The 20,310-nt window shown below is 35.5% G+C and overlaps 1 protein-coding gene across 1 annotated transcript in view; it reads left to right on the forward strand.

The window, feature by feature from the left end:
- The window catches only part of MSH4 (mutS homolog 4), a 35,302-nt gene that overhangs the window by 4,655 nt on the left and 10,337 nt on the right, over window positions 1-20,310 (forward strand). The window contains exons 3-11 of the mRNA XM_009285310.2: window positions 2,625-2,788; window positions 5,458-5,568; window positions 6,642-6,757; window positions 7,386-7,559; window positions 10,615-10,811; window positions 11,563-11,606; window positions 15,671-15,745; window positions 17,029-17,093; window positions 17,639-17,808. Of these exons, the coding sequence (XP_009283585.1) occupies window positions 2,625-2,788; window positions 5,458-5,568; window positions 6,642-6,757; window positions 7,386-7,559; window positions 10,615-10,811; window positions 11,563-11,606; window positions 15,671-15,745; window positions 17,029-17,093; window positions 17,639-17,808 (1,116 nt within the window). The remainder of the gene's footprint in view (window positions 1-2,624; window positions 2,789-5,457; window positions 5,569-6,641; window positions 6,758-7,385; window positions 7,560-10,614; window positions 10,812-11,562; window positions 11,607-15,670; window positions 15,746-17,028; window positions 17,094-17,638; window positions 17,809-20,310) is intronic.

Genomic DNA, 20,310 nt, shown 5'->3' on the forward strand with positions numbered 1-20,310 from the left:
GCGCTCTTATGTTCATTGGTGGTCTTCCAGGGTCCTCTGGTGGTCGTCGATAGTCTTCCTCACTGTGTCCGCTAATTGAACTCAGTCTTTTCACCTAGTTGCAGTAGCTGATTTCAGCATAACTTCCTTATCCATTCCACCCCTGTACACACAGCTTCAAGGATTCCTTTTATCTATGGAATGTCCAGTCTGCAGAACATTTAGTTACTTCACTTCGACAAAGAAAACCATATGTCTCCTTAGTATTTCAGTATCACAGCATCAAAGATTTTTGCTCAGGGGGTAGCCAGCTGTAGTTCTCTGATTCTGATCTTGCTCTTCCAGATTCCTGGTAGGATTAGTTTTGATTCCCTGGGGTACAAATTGAGCTTACTCAGAAGAAAATGGCAGGTTTGTTGTATTACGCCTTCTCAGCAGCGTCGTTCTGTTTTGAGAATACTCTTATTCCATTGCTTTTTGAGAGCAAATTCTGTGAAGAACGAGGGAACGTAATGCTGGAAAAGAATGTAAATATCACTACGAAGCAGGTAGAGTTTATTGGTGTTTCAGACCAGTAAATATGTCTATGCTATCAAAATCCAATACTGTTTAGATGTTCTTGAAAGTGTAAATGGGGCGTGCCTTGTATATGCAAGTATTTTTCTTATTTTGAATACTTTAGACTTAATGGTTATTTAATAATGGCATCTCTTCTGAATATTTAAGTGAATTCAAGAAGAATTAAGTGACGAAACTGTTCAATTCGGCTATTGTAAGGTTTAGTTTGGCTTTCAACTGAAAGTTAAGAAGATTGAGATTATGAAGGGTTTTTCCAGTTTGTCTGAGAAGTTATACCACAGTGTATGTAGCAGCTGCTTTTAATAGTGTGGTAATAACTTCAGTATTGCTCAGCAAGTTACAAGTTTGCTCATTTGAATAGCACAGTCTCACAATCTTTGGTCGCAGATTTCCAAACAAAATGCAATTAGTAGCTTCTCCAATAGAATTTGGAAGAATGTAACACCATTTTGCAAACATGAAACAAAAATTAGCTGAGATACTAAAGCACTGTATATATATTTTTGGTCTTTCATAGATTAAAAGAAGTTCAGTACACTGAATTAAAATGGTATCACCCCATTAGTTAAATGTCGTATTTAGGAAGTACTGTAACTTAGCACGTAAAAGCAATGCTTCTTAAATAGGGGAGCATAATTTGGTGTGCGGGGACTCTATTACTATTGGTTAAGTCATATTGTTGCACAGATCTGTGCTGGCAGGCACCCAGAGGGAAGTTGAGAAGAGGGTCAGCTCATTTTGTCCAACTTCTTATGCCCCCAATTCTGATTGCAGCCCCCTCATCTCTGAGACTGTCCTTCTTATTGGCTCACAGCTTAGGTTTTAGGCACGGAAACAGTAGTGCTAGAAGGCAGTTGGGTTTTAACTCAGTGCTATTTAAAGTTCAGTACTGTATGAAGTGGTGTGGGAGGAGTGAGATGAAGGAATGCGTTGAAACTGGTCTCCAGTCAACTATACTGCAATAAATGATAGTTAAACACAAAATAGCCCCATTTTTGAAATTAGCTATTTGGATCTGAATGACATGAGATTAGGAATCGTACGCCTGTAGAGTTCAGTTTAGGTATAAACATCAGGTTTATTGTAGGTCTATAGTACAATCCCAAAGTAGATTTGCTACGTTATGTTGGGCAAAGTGCTAGAGCAGCTGGGTTGGTGCTTTTATCTACATGGGAAAAGAAAGAGACTAGATAAGAAAATGAAGTTTAGGGTCTTGAGAAAGGAAGACATTAGGTGTTAAGGAGCTGTAATCTTAATTTTCACACTTAATCTTTGTAAGGTGTGTCTCGGAGAGATAGCTGGCTATTTGAAGAAGATGAGATCAGTTGAGTTTGTGATGATATTTGGGAAAATTTAAGCCAAACCAATTTTAAGATACTAGAAATGTCTTTTAAAAAAACCCACCAAAATGAAAAGCAAATGATTGGGTCTCAAGCGTACTGTAGATATATATATTTTAGAATAGTTTAATAAGTTTAGCGTAAAATCAGATGAAACATATATATATATAGCTCAAAATATAAAAGACATAGTTATATGTCTTTTATATAGTTTCCCCTAAGTTGACAAGATCTAAGCCACCTTGATCAGAGTTGTGCTTTTAGTGGAATATTAACTTACAGTATCTCTCTGTAATTAATACACCTGATTTTAAGTAGCGGTAATAGTTATGCATCGTTTTGAGTTTAAAATGGCAAACGTTTAATGTTTTTTGGCATGCACTAAACATCTTTTTTTGTTTAATACAGAGATAGTGACTCAGAAACTGTATTTTCACTTGCTACAGAAATGTGATTAGTTCTGACAATCTTGAATGAATGCATTCAGTCAGTCTTTTAATGTAAGAGTGTGATGTTCATACTTCGGAAAGTGTGCCTTGTCTGGTATGGTGTGGCAAGTAAGGAGTTCAACAACCAGCATTTTTAATTTTTAACTAAGTTTGGTAAATTGAAAGGGCTTTCCATGGATGTGGGAGTGTAAACACATATTTCACTTGGAATGTCAAAGTATGATTCTGTGAATGTGAAGTAGAGGCTCATAACTGAATATATGCAACTGTTTTACAGTTACATCCTCATCTGCAGTCTCTGCTCATACTGTTGGGTCGGTTATTGTAGCTGTAGTAGAAGGAAGAGGCCTTGCCAGAGGTGAAGTAGGAATGGCCAGTATTGACTTAAAAAATCCTGAGGTGGTATTATCACAATTTGCAGACAATACAACTTATGCCAAGGTATTGTTGTATACTTAATTGCTGTATCCCTTACAGGCTAATTATTGTGACTTACTTTCTTAAAAAAGCTTATGACTAATGCGAAATTAAATTTTTAGTTTGTGGAAGAAATTTCTCAAAAGTGAAATTAACAAGTTCGTGAAAATGTGCAATGTTGAAAGGACTGCTATTTTTTTTACTGTGCCTCTGATTTTAGATAGAGGAATATTTTGCAAAAGAAAAACAGCCTTTCTGCAAAAAAGTGATTGAACAATGTGGGCGTGAGATGCCTTGTTTTGAAGAGCATTGGGCAATACATGGTAGTAGAACTTGCAAATATTTTTCATCAGGCAAAACAACTTTGAGAGCAGAACTGCATAAATGTATGTGTTCAGGCGGGGATGGGGGGGTAGGGTAACTGTGGGGCTGGCTTTGTATGGTTGCATAAATATTCCTTCTCACTTAGTTCAAAATGAAATTCACTCAGTTTACAGCCAAGTGTTCTGCCTAGCAACACTGCATGCTCTACATTAATTTGGAGAGTAATCTCTCTGGTTTATGCAACACCAGCATTAATAAGACATCTTATTTAACGGTTTTGTTGTAGTTACACATGCTAGCAAATAATATGGCTTGTAGTATCGTTACAATATTCAAAGAAATAAAAACTAAATTTAATTAGAATAAATAGATATGACTCAGAATATAAACAGCTATCAAATCTATTTACTAAAATATATGTTGTATAATGTCACTTTTTTGATCGTTAGTGCTTTTAAAGCTTATCCTGGTCTTAACACACGTAAGTACATATTGAACCTGGCAGCTGCAGAAATACTTGTGATGCACAGTACTAAAAATCAAAATGAGTTGTGCACCTTGAAAATGTGGGTGCATGAGAAAACGTAGACATTCAGATGACGATGTGGTAACTTAAATCAATTCAATTAAAGGTTTGAAAGTGAAAAATTGATTTGCTTGTACCTACAAAAAAAAAAAAATCTCGTAATCAAAATAATGGTAAGACTAGAATTCTGCAAGGAAACTTCAGATTATTTTTATGGAAATTGTTTACTAATTTTAATGGTTTCATAAAGATTACGGTTATTTCTAAGAGTAAAAGGCTTTCTTTTTAGCAAGCAGTAGCTGTGTTTATAGTTTAGAGTCTCCCCTGTTGTACTGTGTCAGGGTTAAGAACTGTATTATTGTCCCATGAAATACATCTTTCTCAAACTGAGAAGTATTTTAGCTGCCCAAATTGCTCCCCCACCCCTTTACTTTTGGTTTTGTCTTGAATTTAATGATGAAATACAATTACATTTCTTAAGCCTTTCACACTTGCCTTTCACACTTTGTCTTTAAATTCTGATAACATTACTCTCTTCTCTGTTACTCAGGCTTGTAACTTGATAAGTTTACATCTTCTCTAGTTGCCTGTCAGGCTGTGACCAGATTGTTCAGTATTTTCCTCCCTTTTCATTTTAAAAGATGGCATTTTTATTTGTACACCTCTTCCTAATTTTCCATTTATTTTACTGAGTTCTCCATTATGTGGTCATACCTGATACTGTATTGACCATTCTAGTTTCTTACCTTAATCTCTAACACCTTTAACAATACTGTCTATCTGCTGATCAGCTGTTTTCTTACAGTGCCACTATCCGTGTTTTGCTAGTGATTGATATCAAACTTACTATATTTTTCTTGTGCACCCTTTTATTTTTGAATATTCTGTAAATTAATTAATTCAGTAAAGTTCCTCAAGGTTTGCTTTAACTGTGATGCCTCTGAAAAAACCTTCCTAATGATTATCAGATATGACGGGCAGCAACAGCTCTCCCTCCCACCCCCCAATACCCTTAAATGATTTATTGTGTGTATTTTTTTATGCTTGTTCACCTTTGCATTGTTATCTATCCCTTCTTTCACATCTTAACTTCTAAGCACTTAAAATACAGTCTGTTTCATGTTTCTCCCTTCAGAATTTGTGAATGATGATATAAATGAATATAAATGCATAATGGTGTTTGTCCTTTCTCATACAATAAACAGAGAAAAGCATATAGTGTACTTTAAATCCCTACAGCAGGTGTGTATAACATAATCAAAGCAAAGCTGGTTTAAATATGTGCATTTTGAGCCATATTGAAAAAAGTAAGACTGAGATAAATGTTATGAGGAGGTTAGAACAAAGTCTAAAACAAGTCTCAATCAAAAGATTATTAATATTCAGACCTGTTTTATTTCTTGATCTTCAGACCTGTTGCATTTCTTGATCTTCCAGAGCACCATTAACTTTTCACCTGCAAGTCCAGAAAGCTGCCATCATAGCCATGGAATATAGTTTTGGATATTTATCTCTTCTTTCGATGACAAACATGTTTCTGTGTTTAAATAACAGGGGATAGACACCTTTTTTTTTTTTTTAGTTTAGTTTTTTAGTTTTTTCATGTATATTTATATATCTGTATCTATAGATACAGATCTATATAGATCTATCTATAGATACAGATAAATTTGACTCATTAGTGTAGAAGTTAACAGAAAATTTGGTCTTTATTTATAAGACTGGAACTGTGATTTTAAAATATAAGGATTCTGTGATTCTTTATTGCTGGTTCATTATCATGTAAAAATATTATAGATTATATATGGATTTTTATTGAATTATTTTGAATTTTTTTGTTCAGGTCATTACTAAACTCAGGATTTTAACACCACTAGAAATAATAATGTCAAACACTGCTTGTGATGCAGGGAACACAACAAAATTGTTCAGTCTGATAACAGAACATTTCAAGGCAAGCTCTTAAATTTCATTCCATATTTTAGAGTTCTTATTGATCACTTCTATATGATTGTTGATTTGAGAGTTTTCCACAACTTCTAAACCCTTAAATGCAGTCAGATTTTGTGTTTTCTATGATTTTTGGGCCTAATTTTACCATGGTAAAGAATAATCAAAATGCAGCTCCAATGCTGCTAGTTCTAATCCTGACAATTACAGAGATAAGTATATTACTGATTAAAGCTGAAAGTTTTGAATTTGTGGCATTGCAGTAATTTGAGCAATACGGAACCTAGGAAAGATTCATAGATGAAAAAATCAAGCATTTTCCTTTGCTCCTTCTTTGCTCTCAACCTGATAAATAGATGGGGCTAATGTATCACAGAATAGGAAAAAGAGCACTGGTAGGGTAAAAGAGGGTGAGATGAACTAGTGTATGTAATTTATGAGTAGTAAAGACTCAGAACTTCTAAAAAACTGTATTAATTACTACTTGAATTGTTTCCACGTCTACACTGCTGATGGCTTCTCCACGAGTCCTCTTCTACGTTCTGACCTCTCTCCTCTTTTTCTTGCATAAATCACTCATGCGTTGCACACATTCAGTTACATTGACCTGCATATCGTTATTCCCTATTTACCATTGAAGGCTTGACAGTGATCCCTTGGGCTTAAACCTTGGCAAGGGAAAACTACAGTTTGAATGTGAGCATTGATGCTAGCATGAAAATAACTCTTCCCGAAAAGTCATTAATTTTAACCAAATCCGGGTTAAATTCAAAATTTGGAGTAGCTAGTTCTTGAGAGGAAAAGCAATATCCAAGAAAAAGCTTATGTTCATTTGCTCAAAAGAGTAGTATGAGCCTTTTTATATGTGCTCACTACCAGAGAGAAGGAAAGATGAGTGACAATAGTGTGGCTTGCTTGTGCTAATAAGCTAGAATGAATACTTCTACAAAGACAGATTGCTGAATCAGTTGATAGATTTTCTTGGAAACATGTATCACTAGAAAAATAGAGAAGTCTGTCTGATGAAAAATTCTCTGTAACTTTTTAAACTATTTGCTTTTCCCCCCATCTTCACAGAATGTGGCTTTTACAACTGTCCAAAGAAAATACTTCAATGAAACAAAGGGTTTGGAATACATAGAACAATTGTGTGCATCTGAATTCAGCACAGTTTTCATGGAGGTTCAATCAAAGTATGTTTAAAAAAGGAAGAAGCATACTGTGCCCAGATAAGTTTTTAACAGCTTTTTACATACTTAGTACACAAGTCTGTGGCTTGTTCCAAAAATCAGAAAATCATAACAGAGTTGTTCTTTTATTTTGCCCTCCAGTGTTTCTGATGTATCTAGAAACAAATAGAAAGCCTGTTACAGATTTTTTTTTTTTGAGTTTTCACAGCTTTCCACTTTCTCTTTTTCATTCTTTCCTTAAAGATACAACTTAACAGCTATGATTGTCTGTCTTTCTGGCCTCAGTAAATGTTTTTCTTGTACCAACAATTTTAAGTAGTGATACTTGGTGACCTGGGTCTTTGTTTCAAGTCGCATGTAACGGCTGAAATATGTATGTTCACAATACCAGCTATATAGTGTGGGGTGTCAAGTGTACATAGACTCAAACATTCATGAATATTTGATTTACATGCATATATGTGCACTATACGTGGGTTAGTGCATACTTAAAACATACTGCTTTTTCAGTGCTATCAATCCCAGTAGTTGTCAAGCAGAAGCGTGAATGTGATTTCTGTAGTGCACTGCTTGGTTTTGTGGTATTTAAATAGCACTATTCAACATTCATTAAAGATTGTTTCTTTCCAAGGTACTACTGTCTTGCAGCTGCTGCAGCTTTGCTAAAATATGTTGAATTTATTCAAAATTCAGTTTATGCTCCTAAATCACTCAAAGTGCGTTTCCAGGGGAGTGAGAAAACAGCTATGATAGATTCATCATCAGCACAAAATCTTGAACTAGTGGTTAATAACAGAGATTCGCGGTAAGAATATTTAAGTTTACAAATTACCCTTTTATAAAGTTGTATTTCACCAAGTTTCCTTGACGTTTGTGTCAAGAGCTGACCATTATATTTATTTCTGTATGACAGAACTTATATACCATTTGGAGCTTTAAAAAAAAAATATTGGGACAGAGAAATGCATTACAACTCAGCACAAAATTTCTAGCATAGGAAATCCTACAAGTGAATTGCAGGAAGAGCTGATACATAGTCATCTTTACATTGATGTCTATGTCTTATTCAAACTTATAAATGATGTTGATGCAAAATTTCACAGATTGTGAAATGAAAAAGGCAACATTTCTGCAAGAAATTGCTTATGTTGGATTAAAATGCCTAGGTTTTGTTCATTTTACAGAAGATAAACACTCCAGGATTGAAAGGTTGTTTTGTTTTCCTTTAGCTCTAAGGAATAATGGCAAACAAAATAATTTCTGTAATGATGGTCATGTGCAATGTGGTACTTGATTGCATGGTAGTTCACCATGATGAGAACAATGCTTGGAGCACTTCCTTCACCAGGAGTTACTTGCCTTCTAGGCAGAAGAATCTGCAAGACTTACCTTCTCAAGACTGTTATACTTCTGGTTAGAAAGAGAAAGACTTTGAACTTGCACTTTGCTGCCTGCCAAGTTCTGAGATCCACCTCTGTTTAGAAGTCCACTCATCACCCTGATATAAAAAGGGGAGCCGGGAGATTCCTCACTCTTCAAGTATTACTCATAAGAGCTTTCCACTTGGAGAGTTCTCACAGAATCATAGAATGGCTTGGATTGGAAGGGACCTTTAAGGATCTAGTTCCAACCTCCCTGCTGTGGGCAGGGACATCTGTGACTAGATCAGTTGTCCTTACCCTTCTGCCACTGCTCTGTTTTTGTTTTTTTTCTTTTCTCTTTTTTTAAATTTTTGTGGGGATCACAGAGTATGCAGTTAGATCTGTTCTTCAGAAGTGGGAGGTAACTAGTTTCTTTCTGTTCATCTGCCATGATCTGCCCCCAGTTCCTTCTTGTTTGCTCCATTGCTTCATATGTAACTGCAGGAGCCAGCCACTCTAAGATTGGTACCCTCAGAGCAATATTTCTCTGAAAGCTGCTCCTAATTCCACAGATGGTTTTGAGAGGAAGGAGGTCACAGGAGGAACTTGGCAACAGTAAACTGCTTTAAGGTTCTTCTTTTTTTCTTTTTTCTTTTTTCTTTTTTTTTTTTTAGCATTATTGCTGCAGAATTTTTGCTGATGCAGTGGCAAGTTTGAATGAGGCCACATACAGCTATTTCTGTTACATAGATCTTACCCCTAAAGCCTGGTTAGATATCTTTGTATCAGATATTTACAGGTAAAAGTTAATACACAGGCACACACCAGAAACACCTAAATCAAGTTCTTGTGCCAGTATTAATTCTGGAGGGTCTTGTCTCTCTTCATTTACTGTAAAGGGAAATGAGCCCTTAGTTGCTTAAAGGTAGGCAATGTGGATACTATTGCAAATGTAGAGCTCCCCGTAAGCGCCGTCATGAGTTGCATCTTACGGTAAATATGTTCTTAATAAAACTGGTTTTGAATTTCTGCCTTTTTTATTTCTCTTGTCTGTTGCTTTGTTCTTTTATACCATGGTATTTCAGGAGTTTCTGTACTACCTATCTATCTTTATACTGTTTGTTTTGTATACTTGTATTGGATTTCTTCCTATTCAAGTTCTGTTTTCAATCAATATGTTTATAGGGCCCAGTGTTTTTATTGGCCTTCTTTCAAGTCAATAGCATTGAAGGTTTCAGGTTTCTAAAACTGTTTAGGTGTGTACTTTTTTTAGCTATTGCTGCAGAATTTTTGCTGATGCAGTGGCAAGTTTGAATGAGGCCACATACAGCTATTTCTGTTACATAGATCTTACCCCTAAAGCCTGGTTAGATATCTTTGTATCAGATATTTACAGGTAAAAGTTAATACACAGGCACACACCAGAAACACCTAAATCAAGTTCTTGTGCCAGTATTAATTCTGGAGGGTCTTGTCTCTCTTCATTTACTGTAAAGGGAAATGAGCCCTTAGTTGCTTAAAGGTAGGCAATGTGGATACTATTGCAAATGTAGAGCTCCCCGTAAGCGCCGTCATGAGTTGCATCTTACGGTAAATATGTTCTTAATAAAACTGGTTTTGAATTTCTGCCTTTTTTATTTCTCTTGTCTGTTGCTTTGTTCTTTTATAACATGGTATTTCAGGAGTTTCTGTACTACCTATCTATCTTTATACTGTTTGTTTTGTATACTTGTATTGGATTTCTTCCTATTCAAGTTCTGTTTTCAATCAATATGTTTATAGGGCCCAGTGTTTTTATTGGCCTTCTTTCAAGTCAATAGCATTGAAGGTTTCAGGTTTCTAAAACTGTTTAGGTGTGTACTAGATGTAAATATTATAGGCTGTTTATTTTAAACAGATACAGTCAACCCTTAAGTGTGAGACCCTGGGATGTGTAACATGTAAAAGCCATGAACTTGAAAATAATATTTATAAATCATGTGTGTTGTTTGGCTCCTATATTGACTGTAAGTCAGTTCTTAAAAAAAAAAAAAAAATCAAAGCTTATTTCTCTCTATGACTTCTAAGTATTTTAAGTCATTTGCAGAAACGTATTTTAATGAAAATGTTCTTATGAGTATTTGATTTCAGATTATAATTTGTCTCCTTTTGTAGGGTTAGTTTGTTTTTAATTAGTTCAATTGAGAGGAAAAATGTGAACTGCACCACTGTATTAGGAATGGAATACTACTATAAAAAATGAGGAAAATACCGAATACAAATGTATTTCTATACTTCGGAAAACAATATGATGAGGGCTAACACTATATTAAATTACATTAAATTACCTGACTTCCTGAACTGCTGTAGTTCATATAATACACATGGCAAATAGGGAGGTGCTAAGCATCCCAAAATCATGCCTCAAATTTGTAGGATACTCTTACCTGAAAATGTCACTTGACATTTACCATCTTTATTTTTGTGAGTGTATTCTTCACATGTATTTTGTTTTCAAAGGAATGGTCACACGCTTTGTGGTGTCCTAAATTACACTAAAACTCCAGGTGGAAGTCGAAGACTTAGATCCAATATCCTGGAGCCACTAGTTGATGCTGAAACAATTAACACAAGACTGGACTGTGTTCAGGAATTACTCCAGGATGAGGGACTCTTTTTTGGTCTTCAAGCAGGTAGTAGTTTATTTTTTAATACATAGTATTATTTTTTTTTCAAACTTTTTTTCTAATCTATGAAAGTATGCAGTGTGATTCAGTATGTTTGAAAAGTATTTTTTTAATGATTTATCAGGTGACACATATAGTGGACACTTAATTTTTTTAAGTAATCTTTATTATGATAATGATATCTTTCTCAAGAATTTTGCTAAGAACAGTGAATTTATCTGATAAAGTGGATAGAAGTCAGGGAGCCAATAGCTTTTTCGAAGAATTTGAGTTTGTCTCTTTACCTCTGTGGCTAAATATGCACTGTTTTGGAAGTATATAAGTATACATAATGTATACATTAAAAACAAATAAAGACATTGCTGATGTAATACTTGTTGTCTGTGCATATTTTTTTTCCCGTTGCTTCATAAAACGTAGTGGTCCAGACAAATGTAAAAAAAAAAACCAACCAGTACCAGAGTATGAGTTAATCCACCTGAAGTTGGATCATGTAATCTTAATCTTTATCACAAGAGAAATATGATTCATACTAACAAAAAGAATATTGCTGAATTGATGTATGTCCACCTGTACAATAATCACTACGTGCTTAGGTATAGTAAATATAGTTATGACAAAATAATTTAGATAGCAGTTATTTTTAACCTGATTTTTTTTTTCCCTGGTAAATAATTTGGGAAGATAGAATGAAAGAAAAAGATTAGTATAAGTACCACTAAGTAATTGTGTGCATTTCAAAAAAAAAAAAAAATTTTTGGAAAATTTCCCTTGGAGGGAACACAACTACTTTCGGTTTTGGTACAAATTCCAAAGCAGGATACAGTATGTTTTGAAATACGCCTTAGATGATTAGTTGTCTGGCTATAACGTGCAATATATAAATGTGATATCTATAAATATGCATGATATGAAAAAGACTGCACCTTAAAAAGACATGGAATAATGTTATCGTAGATTGAGAGTATATCTTCTTTTACAGCAGTAGAAGATTCTCATAGGAGAATGTTAGAAAAATTTGGGTTTGCTTCAATATCACATTCATCTTAATTTATGCAAATTGACTTCCAAAAATGTTTACTTTTTCATCAATCATCACCTTTATTCTTCATAAGTGTACATTCTATTTGACAATACTAGGATGAGAGAGAGGAATTTTCTTTGCATCAGCATAAAAGGAAAAAGTGTATAACAGAAATTTACTCTCTTATTTTTGGAGGTTAATATAATTTTTGATAGCCTAAAGAAAATTAAGCATCTTTCTTACTAGAAATTAAATAATTTCTTAGTTTTCATGTAATACAAATCAATAGAAATTAGTCTTTATTGCCTGAAAAATTATTTTGAAAAAGGTTCTTAAGAAGCACTCTGACTTTGCTCAGCTGTGCTTGTAATACAGATAAACTTAAATCTGTATTCAGTTACTAAGTCAATTGTGTAAACATACAAAGCCAGAAATGGGGCTTACCTGTTAGTTTCCAAGACACAGACATTGTATGAGCTAAGTGCAGCTTTTTCACGCAGGAGTTAAGTGTTTCCTCTGAACAACAACCAGCTGACAGAAAACAATATAGTTGCTTGCACAGCATAAGCAGTACCAAATGAGACAGAAAGTTCCCTTACACTGTTCTCATAAGCAGAGAACCTTATGTCTCAAGCACACAGAGATAGATATCTAGGTTATGAATAGTGTCTGGAAGTCCTGTCTGTGTCCAGTTCTCAACTTGACCCATGCTTCTCTGTTAACCTTTGAATGCAAGGAATAAGTAATGTATTGGAGAATTGGTTACTCTTAAGTTTTCTCAGGGCCCTGTCTTATGGATTAAAAGAGTGCCTTGCTCTTACTTGTTACCTTAAATCACACATCTTACAAGGTGGATCAAAATGAAATGCAGATAAAAGCATTTATTCGTAAAAGCATAACTAGACAATAAAGCTATAAATGCTTAGAACGACATAGTTTAGTTGAAAGGCAAGCAATACTTTATCTGCTTATGTTAAGGCTTCAGCAGGAAGGTATTTTATCCCTTATCCACTTGACAGTGGCAGCCATGGTTTCAGTCTGTGTCAGTGCCTTATGCCTCATGTTGCATCTATTAAGAGTGCATTCAGGAATTTGACCAACAGAGGCGGCTTCTGTCACAGATCACCTTTGTAAGAATTACTGAATATACCTTCAGAATCAAGTTCCTTAGAACCCCTCTTTCCTCCTCAGTATTTGTAGTGAATTTGCCCTTTGAAGTCTTTTAGGAGCTCGAGACAGATTTAATCTTTCACCTTGAAAATCACATGGTAATGTTTTTAATCAGGAGATAGTTGTGATTAATTAAACTAAGGTTTCTCTTCTTTCAGTGTGCCAGTGTGTCTTTGTTAGACTGGAGGTCAGCTCCTGTTCTTAACTAGTTTGTAAACAAAAATTGCTGAGGGGGGTATAAAAGCTTTTTCCCTCCTACTGACTATTAACATGTTTCAAAGAAAGCTTATTTTTTTCATCAGACCTTGCCTCGTATATCAATCTGTACATTAACACATACAATACAAATATCAAAACATGATAAATACATGTAGCTTACTGCTGGATCTTGGTTGAGACCAGACATGAGAGTTAACCACAGTGAGCCTGAGATAACTGAACCTCAACATCTTTATACTAAGCATATTGTAACCATTCCATTATAAGTTATGTTTGCCTACTGTACTTGAGTAGGATATTTCTGCCAATGCTTTTGAGGCTTATGCTTGCCTGTGTTTATGCTGGTATGCCAGCATCATAGATATTTACAACTCTTTCACCTCTCAGTGTCTTCTCTGCTTAGATAAATGACTTGTCTAATGCCAGTTAAAGAAATCAGGTACACATTCCAGCAGGACTGTAATAAATGCAGATAAATCTCTTTAATGACATACCCAAAAAGCTGAATGGTTATTGCTCCCAGCTTTCCTCGTAGAGATCTGTAATATGAATGAAAGATCAGCTGTATGACTAAAACTGTCAGGCTGGATGCCTTTATGTATACATAGGACCATGTACACCAAACTTCTAACTGCAGTGTTTTCAACCTTGACTGGCTTCAATATAGCAGAGCTTACTATTCATGCAACAGACATGTTCATTCAAGTGCGAGCTCAGTTGCTTTTATCACTTTCAGTCACTGGAAGTGAGAGTGCTATGTTCAACATGAGCATTCTCTCATCCTAAGGAGGACCATCAATTGAAAAACTTGAATGTATTACTTGAAAAATCATGTCATCAGTGAAATCAAGTACTTCCTCTTATGAAATCTGCATATATAAGCAAATTAAAGGTATCTGGACAAAAAAAACCCCAGATTTCCTTAAAAGACCCTCTTGTCTCAGTCATGAAGGATCCTTAGAAGTTGGATCAACATCCAACTTTTGGTGGAAATGAGGACCACCTGCTCTGGATTACTTGGTCACCCATCTGAAGAACAAATTCAATAGATTCTGTGCCTAATGATGTTCCAGGCGTGTGACGGATTGATTCCTTCTCTCACAGGGAGAAGGTACCAGTATTTTTGGTTTAAATGAATTTCCAGGAAATACAAAAGTTAGACTAGGGATGATCCACTGCCATAGCACTTAAATCTGTAGGACTTAAGTCTCTAGCACAAAACCAAAGTCAGCTGCTTCTCTGAATCGTCATGCTTTACATACCAGAGTGACTGTGGACAAATTAAGTACTGATGCTGTAAAGGATAGGCTTGCATTTTAGTCATTAATGAATCATAAAGAAGTAACATTATGTAGAAGAGTTACCGACTCTAGTTGTATTTGTTCATTTTCTCCCTTTGGCCCTAAAGTGCAGCACATACAAAGATCGACTTTTAATTAACACCAGTTCAGTTAAAGTTCCTATAAGAACTATTTTAGCAAAGGTATTCCATTACGGAATACCAACTCTTCACGTATGACCATATCTGTCCTTTTGATGTCCGATTCCATCATGGGACTTAGACCCCATATTTATTTGCGGATTATGATTCTTCCATTCATACATTTAGCATTGTTTAGTCCTATCTTCTACAGAAAACAACTTTATATAGAAGCTAAGATAAGGCAAGAACTGCCCTCTACCACAAGAGTAAAGAGGTATTACATACAAACCAGAAAATATTTCACACGGGGTCATACTCCTATGTTCATGTTGAAAACTGACACTAGATTTTCTTCAGAACCAATGTGCTTACCTATGTTGGTTTTTTAAAATCCTCTCACACAGTGCATATGTACTGCATAGCACATGCCCTAATGCCAGCAGCAAAATTCTTTATCACAAATGTTAATGGGACATACAAAACAAGGTAGAATGCGTACGAGGACAAAATATTTTGAAGAGCAGTCATTATTGTAAGCAAAATTTTTAACCGTTTATTGGATTTTTTTTTTTCTAATTACATGGGCAGATGTTTAAGGATATAATGTTAAATTAAAGATAAGTCAACCAAATTGGGTTATGTTGTGTTTAACCGCATTTATGAAAAGGGCTGTGCTTCTTAATTATGATGCATAACGTATCTGCTTTGAAAGAGTCTGCAGGCTATGTAGAGCTTTTATAGAGCTATGTATACATAGAAGATTAACAGAAATTTTCACAGCTTGGGTTAGCAGAGTGTTCATTATCAGTGCAGACGTGAAAATATTAGCTACTGATGGGCAAATTATAACAGTAGGCAATGTAAAATTTAGGTAAACGTTTTTTATGCAGTTATACATTGAGTTGTCAAAGTGAGCTTATAAAGTATTTTAGCAATTTTCATTAAGAGTATAAACCTGTTACAGTTAACAGTATGAGTTCTGCTAGTTCTTAAGTACTTTTTTAAACAGGCAGACATACGAACTTCTCTGATATTTGTAAAATTTTTCAACAGGTTAAAAGTGCTGAATCAAAAATAACTAATTTAATTTACCTGAAGCATACTCTAGAACTTGTGGAGCCTCTGAAAGTAAGCTGTCTTTGTCATTTTTTTTTTTTTATGAAGTACAGACCGTTTTTTCCTTCTGACACTAGATTTTCTTCAGAACCAATGTGCTTACCTATGTTGTTTTTTTAAAATCCTCTCACACAGTGCATATGTACTGCATAGCACATGCCCTAATGCCAGCAGCAAAATTCTTTATCACAAATGTTAATGGGACATACAAAACAAGGTAGAATGCGTACGAGGACAAAATATTTTGAAGAGCAGTCATTATTGTAAGCAAAATTTTTAACCGTTTATTGGATTTTTTTTTTTCTAATTACATGGGCAGATGTTTAAGGATATAATGTTAAATTAAAGATAAGTCAACCAAATTGGGTTATGTTGTGTTTAACCGCATTTATGAAAAGGGCTGTGCTTCTTAATTATGATGCATAACGTATCTGCTTTGAAAGAGTCTGCAGGCTATGTAGAGCTTTTATAGAGCTATGTATACATAGAAGATTAACAGAAATTTTCACAGCTTGGGTTAGCAGAGTGTTCATTATCAGTGCAGACGTGAAAATATTAGCTACTGATGGGCAAATTATAACAGTAGGCAATGTAAAATTTAGGTAAACGTTTTTTATGCAGTTATACATTGAGTTGTCAAAGTGAGCTTATAAAGTATTTTAGCAATTTTCATTAAGAGTATAAACCTGTTACAGTTAACAGTATGAGTTCTGCTAGTTCTTAAGTACTTTTTTAAACAGGCAGACATACGAACTTCTCTGATATTTGTAAAATTTTTCAACAGGTTAAAAGTGCTGAATCAAAAATAACTAATTTAATTTACCTGAAGCATACTCTAGAACTTGTGGAGCCTCTGAAAGTAAGCTGTCTTTGTCATTTTTTTTTTTTTATGAAGTACAGACCGTTTTGTCCTTCTTTTTATACAGTGCAGTTTGTTAGATTTCATAGAATATAGAATAGAATATCTCAAGTTGGAAGGGACCGATAAGGATCATCGAGTCCAAAAAAAAAAAAATTTACATTATATCTTCTTGCAGAAAATACTGCCAACATAGTCTGTTAATTCTTAAGCCAACTGAAAATATGCATTTGAGTCTAATACTCTTAAGAACTGGATTCCTACCATTACCTGAATAATTGATTTTATAACAAACGTTTAACTGAAACTCCTGCTCAGATTCCGTAGGCTGCTTAGGCAACTGCTAATAAGCCTTAGTGCGTTTAAGAACTTTCAGTCCTTTAAAAGGGCTACAAAAAGAAGTAACTGATCATGTCCATATTTTAATCTTCAACAGGCTGCTTTAAGAAGCTGTAACACACCGCTGCTAAAGGCTTATTATAATTCTCTTGAAGATACAAGGTATTTATCATAATACTTTAGCTAGTGTCTTAGAAACTCCCATCTTTCTTAAGAATGTCTGTAAGACTAAAGACGTTGCATCTTTGTTTATTTGTAGTTACAGGTATAGCTCAATTCTTTTGCCTAAAAGCTGATTTCAATTGTAAAAAATTCTAATTTTCAACTAACAAATATAGGGGAAAAAAGCAAAACAGAGTTAGCTATGATACTGCAATTGCTGATGAACTGCACTCCATTAGAAATAATTCTGAAAAGACAGAAGTAGTGGTTTCCTAGAGTCCCCATAATCAAAAATCGACTGTTGCCTGTATATTTGAGAAATAATTTATATCTCCCAAAGATTTGAATGATATCTTTGGTCAGACTTGGGTATAGTCATACTTCATTCTGACGTGAAAATAGACGTGAAATTTAGTGTTTGGTTTTAACTGTAGATAATTTGCTTCAGTTATTTGTAATACCTTTATTTACAATTTTTATTTGCAATATCGTTCCAAAATTACAAAGTATTATGTAGCTAATTAGTGATACAACTAATATTGCAGATTTGGAATTATACTTGAAAAGATTACAACTGTAATTAATGACGATACAAGGTACACAAAAGGATGTCTGAGTATGAGGACCCAGAAATGCTATGCTGTTAAGCCTAACATCAATGAATTCCTTGACATAGCTCGTAGAACATACACAGAAATTGTTGATGACATAGCAGGTATTTCTAAACCAAGATTTTTATTTATTGGAGTTCAAAGTACATTGCACCTGGCATATAGAAGTCATGTAATCATATGTATTATAACGTCATATGTAAAATATATTTAGTATTAGTATAAACTGATTGTCATTGTTAAGTAACTGAAATACTTTGGAGATACATATTGAGATTCTCCTTTTGTAGGTAAAAACTCAGTTTCATTTTAATGAAATTGAACAATTGTGATTCCTGTATTTAAAACTCTGTTGCTCCTCATCCTCTAGAAGTACAAAAAAGTTAAAGTAATGTAACAGAATTATTCCAACTAAAACATTCTGCATAAAACATGTAAATCTTTGTTTTAGCTTCTTGAATTAAAATACCTGAGTTCATTGTTCTTTATATTTTAAGCAGTCTTGGACTACATTTTAGCCAAGCTATTAAGAGTTGGAAAATATGAACAAAAGGAATTTTAGCATAATGTCTGTTACTGTGCTTTAGTAATTTTTCTGTTTATCATTAAGTGAAAATAGAAGAAAGAAAACTATTTTCTGGAATGGATCTCCTTTTTTTAGTATAAAATGTTGGACCATCATCTTAGTTTACTATATACTTGGAAACTTAAAAGAGCATCAGAAACTTTAGCATCTGTCATATGTTGTGAGCTTCCTGTTTCCTTCTAGTCTTACATTCTACATAGTACACAGTGAAAAGTACAGACGCTACTGTTTTTTATTTCCTAAACCTTCCAAAATTTGGTAGCTGCTAGGATTCCAGAATGTGTGAACAGATGCATTCCCCTTGCCCATTTTCACTGTAGCCCACATGCTTGCAGAAGGGATTCTTCTCTCTTTCCCTCTTCACTGGATTAAACTCTTAAGTGACTCCAAGACTGAAATACTGATGTCATCTACCTGGACTTCTCTAAGGCCTTTGATATGGTCCTCCACACCATACTTGCTGCTAAATTGGGGAGAGATGGGTTTGACGGATGGACTAAGGAATGAGAGAGAGATACAATATGGATAAGGAGTTGGCTGGATGGCCGCATCCAAAGAGTTACAGTCAATGTCTCAACGTCCAAGTGGAAACCAGTAACGAGTGGTATCCCTCAAGGGTCCACACTAGGACCAATACTATTTGTTATCTTCATCAACAACAATAGACAGTGGGATCGAGTGCACCCACAGCAAGTTTGCAGACAACACCAAGCTGAGTGGTGCAGTTGATTCACTAGAGGGAAGGGATGTCATCCAGAGGGACCATGAGAGGCTTGAGGAGTGGGCCTGTGCAAACTTCTTGAAGTCCAACAAGGCCAAGTGCAAGGCCCTGCACCTAGGTCAGGGCAATCCCCAGTGTCAATATAGGCCAGGGGGGTGAATGGATTGCAGAGAAGGTTTTGGGGATACTGAACGTGGGGGTACTGGTGGACAAAAAGTTGGACATGACCTCGCAATGTGCGCTCGCAGCCCAGAAAGCCAATTGTATCCTAGCCCACATAAAAAGAAGCATGGCCAGCAGGTGGAGGGAAGTGATTTCCCCCCTGTATTCTGCTCTGGTGAGAGCCCACCTGGAGTACTGTATCCAGCTCCGGAGCCCCCAGCACAAGAAAGACATGGACCTGTTTGAGCGGGTCCAGAGGAGGGCCACAAAACTGGTCAGAGGGCTGGAACACCTCTTCTATGAAGAAAGGCTGAGAGTTGGGGTTGTTCAGCCTGGAGACAAGAAGACTCTGGGGAGATCTTGTTGCGGCCTTTCGATATATAAAGGGGGTTTATAAGAAAGATGCAGAAAGACTTTTTTTTACCAAGGCCTGTATTGACAGGACAAGGGGCAATGGTTTTAAACTGAAAGAGGGTAGATTTAGGTTGGACATAAGGAAGAAATTTTTTACGATGAGGGTGATGAGCTGCTGGAACGGGTTTCCCAGAGAAGTTGTGGATGCCCCATCATTGGAAGTGTTCAAGGTCAGGTTGGATGTGGCTTTGAGCAACCTGATCTAGTGAAAGATGTCCCTGCCTGTGGCAGGGGGGTTGGACTAGATCATCCTTAAAGGTCCCTTCCCACTCAAACCATTCTATGATTCTATATCCAGAATGTCCTAAGTTGCTAGTCTGTGTTGTGAGTGGTTGGAACATGAGAGTGGGCAAGCTTAGCAATGAGCAGCAGAGAAACACCACTAAGTAACTCCATCCTTTCTTCTCACAGGAGTACCACGCTGTTACCCTCTTTGCAGTATTCAGAGTTCCCATGATTTAACAGTACATATTCTTCTATCATCTAAGTTTCCCACATACGATATTGTCGTGGTTTAACCTCAGTCGGCAACAGAGCACCACACAGCTGCTTGCTCACTCCCCCCCCCTCCCCCGGTGGGATGGGGGAGAGAACTGGAAGAGGACAAGTGAGAAAAAGTCGTGGGTTGAGATAAAAAACAGTTTAATAATTGAAATAAAATGATAATATAATAATAATAATAATACACAAAGCAAGTGATGCACAGTACAATTGCTCACCACC

This window comes from Aptenodytes forsteri, unplaced genomic scaffold, assembly GCF_000699145.1.
Source record: "Aptenodytes forsteri isolate BGI_AS27 unplaced genomic scaffold, ASM69914v1 Scaffold104, whole genome shotgun sequence".
NCBI classification, from domain to species: Eukaryota; Metazoa; Chordata; class Aves; order Sphenisciformes; family Spheniscidae; genus Aptenodytes; species Aptenodytes forsteri.